Below are 13149 nucleotides of genomic sequence, written 5' to 3'. Positions count from 1 at the left end.
GGTATTGCGTCATCATCACAAGAAAACGTGACCTATCCAAAATATTTGTTCATTTGACATTAATACCATTTTTTTTCCTCCACGGTATGACAGCATCCTGTTGTTGTTGTTGTTGTTGTTGTTGTTGCAGCAGCGCTCCCTGGTGGAGGTCGTTGGATAAAACGAGAGGTCTGTCCTGTCTGTTTTTGTTTTTTTTCCCTCGCCGTGAGGTTGTCTCGGTTGCTAAGCTAGCTAGCAACTAGCTTCTGTTCGGAATTGTCCTCTTGTTCTGTTTTATCGTGGTTTTTAATCGTATTGTCTCCGGGCTCATCTGTTTTATCGTCGTCTTGTGACTTTTGTCTTTTCTTGTGGCCTGGGGGAAAAAAAAAAAAAGCAGCAAAACAATCATCATCCTGAGTTCTTTCCCCCCCCTTTATGCACGTGTGTGTATTTGTATGCAAGCGTGCGCTTGTGTGAGGGGGCGTCGGGGAATGCATGTGAATCAAAACTGGACAAAAGACATTGAAAAGGACGATGAATAGGTTGTGTGTGTGTGTTCGGACTGACTGATTTTAAGCAGGAGTTTGTTTCCCAGCGTGTCCTCTGAGGCGCTGACCGACAAGCTGCTCACGAACGGGGACGTGTCCGTTACCGTGGGAACATTGGCCGCATCTAACGCACACACACAAGCACACACGAGTGAGTGTTGACTTGTTTTTTTTGTTTGTTTTTTTTTCCTGGTTTACATTTTAAAGACATGGTCACGATGTGAATGTTTCCATGGTTACCGGCATCTCGGACGTACGGGATCTCGTCCATCCGGAGGAAAATGGAATCGCTTGGACTCTTCTGGCTGTCAGACTTACTTCCTGCAAAGAGTTTTAATACAATAGTGGTGTGTACTTGACAGTATTTATATTCTTTACCACAAGCATTTTGGAATAACTGGCGATATACCTAAAAGGGGTTTGTAATTGCGTATAGTTGCCACAAGATGGTGACAAACACATGGACTCATTTTACATATCATGAATCTAAAAGCACGATTGCCATTTTTTTTTAAATATATTGTCACAATATCAATAACAAAAAAAAACAATAATGTGCTGTCTATTCCTCAAAGTAGATTCTCAGGCATCAAGGTCATGATAATCCATAAAGGATGAATGGAGGCAACTGGACTTTTTCTTGTTTGTTCTCATTTTCCCAAAATGTTCAGAAATGACTAAACATGTGACCTTTCACAAACCACGCCCCCAAATGGTCCTGGTCCGGCCCATAGACTTCCATTGTAACGCGGATCCAGAAAACTGCTGTCAACTGCCTATGAAAACCTTCCCAACAGAATTAGGCTTATGTAAATCCCAACAGTTTGTCAGGTGGAGTCCTATCTTCTCCATTACTGAAGCCAAACACACAACTGGAGCGGTGTCTTCAATGGATTCAACAGCGTGGACGGGCTCACTCCCAGCGAAATGTCTCCAGGATAAACAAACATTTCAATGTTTCCTCTGAGGTAAGTGCCTGTTAAAGTACCTAGATGGGCTAGGCTAAAGCCATAGCGCTAACTAGCAACTAAATGAGCTAAATGCTAGGTTTTAGTTAAATGCTACCTTTTTACTAAATGCTACTTTTTAGCTAAATGCAAAAACAAAACCCTTTAGCGAAATGCTAGCTAGATGGGCTAGGCTAAAGCCATAGCACTAACTAGCAACTAAATGAGTTAAATGCTAGGTTTTAGCTAAATGCTAGCTTTTAGCTATTGCTACCTTTTTGCTAAATGCTACCTTTTAGCTAAATGCCAAAAAAACCTTATAGCTAAATGCTACCTATTAGCTAAATGCTAGCATTTAGCTCTGTTGCCCAGTTAACTTGAGCTCTAGATGCAAAATCATCCACAAAACTGGATATCAAAGTTAAATTTACAATTATTTATTATTGTATATTATCATTACCAGACCACCAGAGGTAACCTAATAAACCACACAACAAAAGTACTAAACAAAAACCTTCTTTTTAAATATATATATATATATATAATAAATAAATAAATAATGAAATAGGTTAAAAAAAACACACACTCAAAAAAATATCTAAAATAAATTGGATGGAATAAAAAAAAAAACTTCTAAACATTTAAATAATTTAAGAACTTAAAATAAATTGGATGAAAAAAAACTTTGAACATTTAAATAATTTAAGAACTTAAAAAAATGCAAACAATAAAATTAAAACACATGGGAAAAAAATCTTTTTTTACAGTAACAAAAATAACCTCACAAAAAAGAAATATGAAATAAAATGAAAACATTTTTGAATAAAGAAAAGCAAAATATGTGAAAAACAAACAACTCTAAAAGTACAGGAAGTGAGACACGATCAAGTTTCGCTCCAACTTACTGACGATGCGGTTCCTGCGGTTGAGCACGGTGGTGCTGTGGGGGGCGCCCGACTTCTGCCGCTGCTGTCCTCCGACCCTGGCGGGAGGGTGTCGACCCATCTCCCAGGGGGGCGGCGGCATCAGCGTGGCCCCCGCGGCGGGTTCCCCGCTCCCCGGCGGCGAAGGCTCGGCCGCGCGGGCGTCGGGGTCGGGCGTCTGCGGCGAGGTGTCCATCCTGGAGGCGCCGACCGCGTTGTGGTAGTGGCTCCTGGTGATCTGCGGCCAGGAGGATTGTGGGTAAATCTGGGGAACCCGTTGCAGTGACGGCGGCGGCGGGTCACCTTGAGGATCTGCAGGGGCGTGAGCTGTCGCACAGAGTAGTCGGGGACGTAAACGTTGGCCCCACCGTTGAGCTGGCCCGGGGACCAGCCCTCTGACTCGGAGCGACACGGCGACCTCGGGTCTGATCGGCAAACAACAAAAATAGCAAATCTCCCGTAAAGATTACTTCATGTATTCCAGCTCTGGAAAAATGTTTTTTTTTTTCTGTTTTTGTGTGCGTTCACCTGCTGGCATGATGGCAGGAACCCCAAAATAGGAGAAGGCTCCATTTTCAAATTTGAGGCTTTCCTTGCCAAACTCCACCTCCACTCGACCCTTGGAGGACCAGGAAACAATATGAAATGGTCTTTTTAAAATAAAAGCATCAAAGACCTGAAGAACCAGGAACCGGTCAATTCCACAACAAAAACATCTAGCACCAGAAACTAGGCGAAGTGATCCAGGATTTCACAATAAAAGCATTGAAGACCTAACCTAATAAAAATCCCATGACCCTTCACCTTAACCGGATACTTCAGAGTCTCGCCAGAGTCGTGAAGTTCAGAAGGTCAGGAGACCAGAGGAAAGGTCAAAGGAAAGAAAGATGAATCATAGTGAAATCCAGCACCAACTAAACACCACCTGCCACAAAACCAGAATCTTACACCAACCCCAGAAACCTCTAAATTCCAACAGATTAGGGAGATCTCAAGAGACCAGAGGAAAAACTAAAGGAGACTAGAGGAATCATGTGAGACAAGATTTCCGGATAAATGCAAACAATGTAATCCAGTATTTGTGAAGAAAATCATCACAGACTAGAAGAACCTGAATCAGGAGACACTGGATTTCAAAATAAAAGCTTTAGAGCCAGAAGAACCACAACCAGAGTGGAACAGTTCCAAATAAAAGAACCAGAAACAGGAAACATGTGACATGATTTCAGAATAAAAGCATACAAGCCCAGGAGGACCACAACCAGTGTGGAAAAATTCTAAATAAGAGCAACCAGACAACCAGAAACAGGAAACACGTGACATGATTTCAGAATAAAATTATTAAAGACCACAAGGAACACAATCAAGAGGTGTGTGAGATAATACTTCACAATAAATGTCTCAAGAAGATAGAAATATCAGCCTCTGGATTTCACAATAAAACTAGGCATTTAAGAACCAAAACCAGGAACCACCGGATTCCAAAATAAAAGCATCAACAATCTAGAACTAGCAAACATAAGACAAGCTTTCAGAATAAAAGCATCAGATGTGGGAAAATTCCGAAAAACTTGGCGGTGCTGGATTTGCCAATCAAAGTTTATGACTGAGGTGTTGTACCTGCAACACCAGGACGAAGTAGTCTGCCGGCTTGTTTCTCTGGAACAGGAAGTGCTTCGGCGCGTGCTTGTTTCTGTCGTCAAACTTGAGGTCCTGGACTACGCTGGGGTGCTTGATGAGCCTCAGCAGGATCTTCTCCGAGATGTGAAGTGGCTTGAAAGGATCCACCTCTGATGGACACCAAACACTTAGCTTAGCTTAGCATTTAAGATGCTAAAGCAAGCTACATGTGGTTTAGCCTAGCTTGGCTTAGCCATTCAACTTTAGTTTAGCTAGCTTTAACTTTAGTCGCTTGCACCTGGCTTCAAGGAGCACATGTCGTTGGTTAGCTGCTCTGTGATTGGCCAATACCTGTGGACAGAAAGCGGTGCGTCGCCAGCAGGAGCTGCGGGGAAATTTTGACTTTCATCTCGTGGTCGGCCATTTTGAAGATGGAGAAGTCCTGCTGCTTCCTCTCGTGGTGAGACACCCGACGCTTGCTGCGGTTGTCGGCTGCTCGCGCGGCATGTCGAGTGGGACAGTCGGACATTAGTCTTAAAACTCTTTCTCAGGAGAATTACGCCAATGCTAACGTGCTAACAGTGGGCGTGCTAACAACAATTCAACAGCAAAGTAGTAGCCTGACAAAATGGAAGGAACGAGAAGACGTTGGTTTACGTCGGTTGATGTGAAAAATAGATGGCGCAAAATGTGTCGTGTTAAAAACAAAAGGGAAGATTTTGCGGTGATTGTTGACGGTCGTACGGTCGTACGTACTGTAGAGGTCGGTCTCGTCCAGGATCTCGGACTTGATGATCTCCTCGATGACGTCCTCCAGCGTGACGATGCCCATCACCTCGTAGAACGGGTCGCCCTCGCCCTCGTTGTTCACGCGCTGGACGATGGCCAGGTGAGATTTACCTGCCAAAAAAAAAGGGGGAAAAAAGCACACGCCGGTAAAAATGTGTTAGAACAACAAAGAGCAAAGTGTTTGCTGAGCACTTTTTCAAAGAAAAGTAATGCGACCACAGTGTCCATTTTTTTTTTTTGATGATGATGTCGTCCATTTTGTTTGATAACTAAAGGCAAAGTACGAATGCTCAATTTTGATGAGAAAAAAGCAAACGCAGTCTTTCTTTCTTTCTTTCTTTCTTTCTTTCTTTTTTTCTTTTTTCTTTTTTTCTTTCTTTCTTTCTTTCTTTCTTTTCTTATTCTTTCCTTCCCTCTTCTTTCTTTCTTTCTTTCTTTCTTTCTTTCTTTCTTTCTTTCGTTTTGTTCCTTTCCTCTTTCTGTCTTGCCTTTCGTTCCTTCTTTTTCTTTCATCTTTCTTTTTCTTTATTCCTTTTCTTTTCCTTTCATCTTTACTTCATATTTGTTTTTCTTTCTTTAATTCTTTCTTTTTTGTTCTTTCTTTTTCCTCATTCTGTCTTCTCTTTTCTTCCTTGCTTTACATTTTCTTTCTTTCCGTCTCTTTTTCTTCCTCTCTTTTCCTCTTTCCTTCCATACTTCATCTTTCTTTCTTTCTTTCTTTCTTTCTTTCTTTTTCTTTCTTACTTTCTTTCTCTAGTTCTTTCTTTTGTTTTTGTTCCTTTCCTCTTTCTGTCTTAACTTTCCTTCCTTTTGTTTCTTCTTTTTTCTTTCTTTCCATCTTTCTTTCTTCCTTTTCTTTTCCTTCCCCCTTTTATCTCCATCTTTGTTTTTCTTTCTTTCTTGAATTCGTTCTTTTTTTGTTTGTTATTTATTTTTCCTTTCTGTCTTCTCTATCCTTCCTTTCAATCATTTTTTCTTTCTTTCCATCTTTCTGTTTCTTCCTTCCTTTTCGTCTTTCCTTCCAAACTTCATCTTTGCCTTTCCTTCTTTCTTTCTTTCTTTCTTTCTTTCTTTCTTTCTTTCCTTTCCAACTTGTCTTCTCCTTCCTGTGTGACTGACAGGCTAGCTGACGTGCTTGGATGGTAAACGCAATCATGCAAAACAAATTTTCCTCTTTCTGTCAATGAAAAGGATCTCCAGAGTAAAACCCAAGAAAGTCAATGAAGCGCGTGCGCGTTTGACAGAAACCCCCCCCCAAATCGCGCGCACACGGCAACAGTGAATCCTTTCAGTGCGACTCTGGATTGCGTTCAACTTTCTCATTCACACGCGCGCACACACTTGCATTCATCTAAGTGGGTCAGTGCAAAGCAAGGGCGGGAAAAAGCTTTCATGCTAGTAATAATGCGCTAAATGCTCCATAACAAGGCTTTCGTGTTAGCGTCCGGCTAAAAGCAAAACGCAGAAAAGTGAAGCGTTGCATCATCGCCAAACACAAATGAAGCATCGCCGATGTTGACAACTTAGCCGAGTTGTCATTCTAACCGTATTATCAGATGCTAATGCTAACAGTGCAGCTCTGCTTACCTTATGGCTTTGACATGATCGAGTCAAAATGGTTCTTTCGTGTGCGCGTGTGTGTGCGTGTGCGTACAAATACGTATAAATTAATACTCATTAATTCACCTAAAACCTCATAAAAATCCCATTACCCTTCACCATAACCAGATACTTCAGAGTCTCGCCAGAGTCGTGAGGTTCAAACGGTCAGGAGACCAGAGAAAAGGTCAGAAAAGATAAAAAGAAAAAGATAAATCAAAGTGAAATCCAGAACCAACCAAACACTTCCTGCCTTACCCATAGTTACAAAATCAAAGTCTTACACCAACCCCAGAAGCCTCTAAATTCCAACAAAGTAACGAGATCTCAAGAGACCAGAGGAAAAACTAAAGAGAGGAAGGAGGGAAGGATCGATGAGGCAGAGTGAGATCCATAGAAGCCAGTACATCCGGTCCATCAAAGTGAAATCCAGCACCAACCAAACACCTCCTGCGTGGCTACAAAACCAGTCTTACGCCAACCCCAGAAACCTCAAAATTCCAACAAATTGAGGAGATCTCAAGTGACCAGAGGAAAAACTAAAGATTGGAAGGAAGGAAGGATAGATAAAGAAAAAAAAAAGAAAAAAAAAAAGGTTCTTTCACTTTGAAATGTAGTCCCGCCTAGCTGACAGGTCATTGGCTAAGAAACTCGGTGTGTAGGTGGGATTATGTAAATTAGCCTTTTATTTCTTAATTGTATGGAGCCGAATGAAAATAAACACGTTGGCGCATTAGCGTCAACTGTATGAACACAACCGCTACATGCTAACAGTTCACAGGTGGTAGCAGACTCACAAAATGCTGTATGGTTAATGGACTTCCTGTTGTGCTTGCCATGCTAACAACAGCTAACGCTAAATATAAGAAGCGCGGTTGGTTGCTAATAGCTGTTGCCGTGGCAACCGTGCGCTCTCCTGGCTGCTAACCGGCTCGTCTCCTCCCTGCTCAAGGTGCCCTCATCGCGAACATAAAAAAAAAAAAAAAAAAATCATAAATAAATGCTGACACAGACGAAAGGCGGGAGCAGCAGAAAGGCCTCTGATTGGTCGGCCGGCACCGCGCCCCCTCGCTCCACCCCCATTTCTACGACTCCCTCTCGACTGCAGCGCCCTGTAAAATGTTGCTTCTTCTTTTTACTACTGCACGATGACACCGCTTTGGACATATTTTTTATGAAAAAAAAAATTCAGAAAAACAGGGAAAAAAAATACTCAAAAAACAAAGCTCCCCCCAAAAATTAGTCAGAAATTATTATTATTTTTTCTTCAGTAGAATGCAGCACGCTTCCATACCACCCGACGGCTACCTTAAAAAAAAAACCAAACCCCCTCCCCCCCCTTTTTTTTTTTTCTCCCCTGTGGCCGAGCGCCGTACCTTTCTTGAAGTCCTCCAGCATGGCGTCCAGCGTGGTGTCGCTGAAGACGCAGTGCAGCGGCCGGCGGTAGAAGCGCGTGACGGTCTGCAGCGGCGTGCAGTCGTCCGGGTCGACGAAGGCCAGGTCCTTGACGAAGAGCACGTCCACGATGTTGGCGCGCGCCTCGCGGTACACGGGGATGCGCGTGTAGCCGCTCTGCAGGACCTCCGTCATGGCGTTGAAGTCCAGCAGCGTGTCGGCCGGCAGCATGAAGCAGTCGCCCAGCGGCGTCAGCACGTCTTCCACCGTCTTGCTGCGCAGCTCCAGCGCCCCCTGGATGATGTTCAGCTCCTCCTTCGGCAACACGGAGCGCTTTTTATTTGGCTTTTTCTATACTCATTGATGCCACGTCGCACTTTAAAAGTTTTTTTTTTTTTTTTGCGCCAACACCTTCGCTGCCAATCAGATGATTACAAATTAGGGTTTTAATCCAAGATTAGGGTTGCAAATTATGGCATCAATATGGTTTCAAATTAGGCCAGGGATTCAAATGACATTTTGAACCCTTGGTTAGGATCTCAAATGAGTGATGAAAGGTTATGGTGTCAAAATGGGGTCTTGTTTAAGGTTTCAAATTAGGGTTTCAAGACAGTGTCAGAGTTTTAAATCAGGTTTTCGAGCCAGGGTTAATTAAGGTCAGGTTTAGGGCTTGAGATGTGGTTTGAAGCAAGGGTTAGTGCTTGAAATCAGGGTTTAAAGCATTTATTAGTGTTTCAAATTAAGGCTTCAAGAGAATTCAATTCAGGATTTAAAACTAGGGTGAGGGTTTCAAATATCAGACTTTCAAGTCAGGGCTAGGGAATCAAATTAGAGTTTCAAACAAAAGGCAGGGATTCAAATTTTGGGTTTAGGAAGCAAGTGTAAGGATTTTACAACCTTTGTTATGGTTTCGAATTAGGGTTTTAAGACATGGTTGGGTTTTCAAGCCAAGGTCAAGGCTTCAAGTTAGGATTTGAAGTTGGAGTTGGGATTTCCAAATATGGTTTTAAGACTGGGTTAAGGTTTCAAATAAGGGTTTTAAGGAACGCTTAGGGCTTGAATCCATGGTAGGGTTTCAAATTAAGGTTTGAAGCATATGTTGGGGTTTCAAATGAGGGGTTTTAAGACAGGGTTGGTGTTTCAAGACGAGGTTCGGGTTTCAAATTAGGATTTGAATTCGGGTTACGATTTTTAGGGTGAATTAGGGTTTGAAGACGGGGTTAAAGTTTCAAATGAAGGTTTGAAGCATTGGTTGGGGTTTCAAATGAGGGGTTGAATTCGGGTTACGATTTTTAGGGTAAATTACGGTTTGAAGGCGGGGTTAAAGTTTCAAATGAAGGTTTGAGGCCTTTGTTAGTGCTTCCGATCAGGCTTCACTTCAAAGCAACTATAATTTGCACTAAAACCTCGACTCCGAGCCCGACTTGCGAACGGCATCTTGCGCGCGGGTCCTCACCTTGAGCAGGTCGTGGTAGGGGTCGGTGACGCGCAGCATCTCCAGCAGCTTCTCCCTGGTGTAGAAGTTTGAGATCTCCTGGTGCAGGATGAGGTCGAGCAGCTTGCTGAGCGGGTACGACACGGGGAAGGAGAGCACCATGAGCAGGCGCGTCAGCCAGATGCTGCGCGCCGCCATGGCCAGGCCGTGGCGCGACGCCGCCGAGTGCGGCAGGATCTCGCCCACCAGGAAGATGCCCAGCGCGCACGTGGCCGTCGACAGCCACGTCATGCCCAGGATGCGGCACGTCCACACCGCCAGCGAGGCGTTGATCAGCGCCGTGCCCAGCAGCAGCGTGCACAGCACGTAGTTGCCTGGGGAAACAGCCGCCAGGCTCGGTTCACTCGTTAGTGGCCTCGAAGTGCACTAGTGCAACAGCTAGGTGGCGCTAGTAGAACCACATTTTTTTCCCCCCCACGACTGTGTAACATTTTTAAACAAACTAGTTGACGTCGACACATGAGTCGGACTTCAAACCCTAACTTCAAATACTAACCAACTTTATAACCCAAATTTGAAACCTTACCCAAAACTTGAAACCCCACCCTTAGCTTCAACCCACATTTAAAACCCTCCTTAAAGCTTCAAATCCTAATTTGAAACCCTACCCAAGGCCGGAAACTCTGCCTAAGGATGGAAACTAAGTTGAAACACTACCCAAGGTTTAAAACCCTAATTTGACACCCTAACAAGCCTAACGTCGACAGGCCCTAATTTGAAACTCTACCCAAGGTTTCAAACCCTGATTTGAAACCCAAACCAAGTCATCAAACGCTAAATCAAAACCCCCACCCAAGGTGTGAAACCCTAATTTGAGACTTTACCCCTGGATTCAAACTGCAATTTAAAACCCTAACACTGGTTTCAAACGTTAATGCTGGCTTATTTTGAAACCTTACCCAATGCTTGATATCACTAATTTGAAACCCCACTCGTGGCCTCAACCATAATTTGGGAAAAACTACCAAAGGCTTCAAACCCTAATTTGAAACCCTAACACTGATTTTAAATCTTAAAACCGTAACGCTGCCTTCAAACCTTAATTTGAAGTCCTCACCCTACTTTGATATTCTAATTTGAAATCCTACCAGAGGCCCGAAACCCTACTCAAGGCTTGAACTGCTAATTTGAAACCCTACCCCTGGCCTCAACCCTAATTTGAAACTCTACTTTGGAACCCCACCCAAGCTTTGAAACCCTCATTTTAAACCCTAACAATGCTTTCAAACCTTAATTTAAAACCATAATGGCTGGCTTCAAACCCTAATATGAAACCCTATCCCTGGCGTGAAACAAATTAATTTGATATGCTATATGAGGCGGCTACTAGCGCAGCAAAGTAGTTCCTTAGAAAGAATGCATTGCATTAAAGTAGGCCAAAAATGGCGATAGTAGTCGTACAAAATGATTAGTAAGACACCGTCGTTTTACTAGTTCACCCGAGTGCACTGAATTGTCTTACTAGTGAGGTTGAAGATCTCACTAGTATCTGGCCCTTTTATTCTGCTACATCCTCGAAGCGGAAATGCGGAACTCACCGTGGCGGCGCACCGACTCGATCTTGCGCGCGTAGCGTTGCTCCCGGTCGGTGCCGCTGTTCTGCAGAACTTGCAGCTCCACCGGGTCCAGCGCTAGCAGGCTCAGGTTGAGGCCGCTGAAGAGCGCCGACAAAGCCAGCAGAAGCACCGACACCAGAACTTGGATCCACAGCTCGGGCGCCTCCCCCGAGCGCTCCGCAACCGCCACCCAGAAGTCCCGAGTGCGGTAGTGCTCCCACTTGGACCCGTCGAAGGCGCACACCTGGCGAAAACGCTTTTAGTCCACGTGAACATCCGTGTACTAGTGCACTTCTTGTCCTCGCTGATAAGACGATACGCGGTGCTACGTCGTGTGCATCAAAAAGATCAAAAAGGTCCTTGCTTAGTGAAATTTTATGTATCAAAAGTACTAGTGGCGTCGGTGGTACTGAAGTGTGAATACTTGCACTAGTATCAGTCTGGGAAAAAAAACGGGTATAGAACATACCTACAATTAAACCATACTAGTATACTGCTGCACTGCTCTAGTAACACTACAAGGTGCATCTAGTCAACATACTAGTAGCCTCCTTAGCACCAAAATACTTAGTAAGTACCTACTAGTAACATGTAGTTAGTGCCAAAAATGTCCTTCTAATGTGTTGAAACGTCAAGGTAGTAGTGGTAAAACACGGTAGAATACAATCATTCGACTCGTGCTCTCTAATTGTTCTACTAGTGCACTGCATCGTCATCAAAGATAGTGAATAAATGCTGCTTTAAAATTGTTTAGCAACAGGCTAGTGGCTACTAGTACGTGACACATGCCTACTAGTTGAGCCTAACAGTGTTCCTAGTGCACCACAGCCCCCCCCCCCCCCCCTTTATAAAAAAAAAATAAATTCTAGCATTTATTTGATAGCCTTGACAAGCTGGAGGCTAGTGGCTACTAGTACGTGACACATGCCTACTAGTTGGGCCAAACAGTGTTCCTAGTGCAGCACAGCATCCCCCCCCCCCCTTTTTAAAAAAAAATTGTTTAGCATTTATTTGATAGCCTTGACAAGCTGGAGGCGAGTGGCTACTAGTACGTGACACATGCCTACTAGTTGGGCCTTACAGTGTTCCTAGTGCAGCACAGCCCCTCACTTTTTTTTTTTTTTTTTTTATTGTATAGCCTTGACAAGCTGGAGGCTAGTGGCTACTAGTATGTGACACATGCCTACTAGTTGGGTTTTGTTTATGCTGCAGTAGGCCACAAGTTGCACTAGTGGTGGTGGGGAGCGTCATCTACTAGTGCTATAGTTGAAGTTGTGGGTGTGTGCCTAGTGCACGATTTTGTCTCACTACCACGAGGCCAAAGTTATACTGGATTAAAAAAAAATATAGAGAGATATGATTTTATTTATTTATTTGTATTTTTTTGTTACTACTAGTGAGGACAGAGCATACTAGTATATGGACCTTTACATTGAATGCTGAAATAGCTTCGTGGAAAGCCGTTTTGATTGAATATTTATTGGACATTGTTGACACGCAGGCTGCTAGTGCGTGTCACCAGTTTTGCCTCGTAGTGCAACTAGTGCGGCACGGTAGGCCAAGTGTAGTGCTAGTAGCAGGGAAAAAGTTTACGAGTAAGACTTCGTACAAGTGTGTTAAATGTCCTCACTAAATACCAGTGAGGACAAAGACCAGTTATTATACTACTGTAGTGACATCATGCGCTACTAGTCCAGTAGCGAACACCTTCGCGTACTGCGTATTGTCGCATCCCACATACCGAGTAGAACTTGATGCTCTCCCCGCTGCGCAGCTCCTTGGCCAGCAGCTCGACGAGCACCGAGTTGCGGCTGGAGGCCGACTTGAACGAGCCGAGCACTTCGATGTCGGACGTGCGCGCGCTCTTGTCCGCGCACATGTTCCGGGGATGGTGCCGGTGGCCCGGCCGCGGGGGCGCCTCGCCGCCGCCGCCGCCGCCGCCGCCGCCGCCGCCGCCGCCGCCGCCGGGCTCCTCGATGAAGGCGATCCACGGGGCCGCGCTGGTGGCCCGCGTCCGGTTGAGCCTTTGCAGCGGCGGGCTGGAGTAGTACACCCGCAGAGTGAAGCGCGTCCCCTCGGTGGCTTTCAGTACCCCGTCGTGCACGGACAGCTCCGGGCCGGTCTCCTCCGGACGGAAGCCGAGCAGGGCGAGCCCCGGCCCGGGCAGCAGGAGCAGGAGGAGGAGGAGGAGATGGAGAGGGAGAGGGAGGCTCGCCATGATGAGGTGAGACTCCCTCCTCGGTCAGCTTTCCGGTCCATGTGCTGAGACTGTGAGAGGATGCTGCAACTGACGCGCCC

General features: G+C 44.8%; 1 protein-coding gene across 3 annotated transcripts in view; it reads right to left on the bottom strand.

Moving 5' to 3' along the window:
* Window positions 1-13149, bottom strand: part of LOC144021268 (metal transporter CNNM1-like) — a 13258-nt gene extending 109 nt beyond the window's left edge. Inside the window, exons 1-13 of one of the 3 annotated variants that reach the window (XM_077525401.1) lie at window positions 12593-13149; window positions 10834-11095; window positions 9257-9609; window positions 7782-8115; window positions 4774-4917; window positions 4369-4509; window positions 4018-4187; window positions 2926-3016; window positions 2701-2822; window positions 2380-2635; window positions 785-848; window positions 547-651; window positions 1-352 (exon numbers count right to left, since the gene is read on the bottom strand). The exon at window positions 1-352 is cut by the window's left edge and continues 109 nt beyond it. In XM_077525401.1, coding sequence (XP_077381527.1) covers window positions 552-651; window positions 785-848; window positions 2380-2635; window positions 2701-2822; window positions 2926-3016; window positions 4018-4187; window positions 4369-4509; window positions 4774-4917; window positions 7782-8115; window positions 9257-9609; window positions 10834-11095; window positions 12593-13069 — 2514 coding nt within the window. In that variant the 5' untranslated portion in view covers window positions 13070-13149 and the 3' untranslated portion in view covers window positions 1-352; window positions 547-551. Of the gene's footprint in view, window positions 353-546; window positions 652-725; window positions 849-2379; window positions 2636-2700; window positions 2823-2925; window positions 3017-4017; window positions 4188-4368; window positions 4510-4773; window positions 4918-7781; window positions 8116-9256; window positions 9610-10833; window positions 11096-12592 lie in introns of all 3 variants that reach the window. The other 2 variants (XM_077525399.1, XM_077525400.1) reach the window with 2 other exon arrangements.

The sequence above is a fragment of the Festucalex cinctus genome, chromosome 6 (genome assembly GCF_051991245.1).
Source record: "Festucalex cinctus isolate MCC-2025b chromosome 6, RoL_Fcin_1.0, whole genome shotgun sequence".
NCBI lineage: Eukaryota > Metazoa > Chordata > Actinopteri > Syngnathiformes > Syngnathidae > Festucalex > Festucalex cinctus.
Note: the sequence above shows the minus strand (reverse complement) of the source record. Positions and strands in the feature narration are given on the sequence as shown.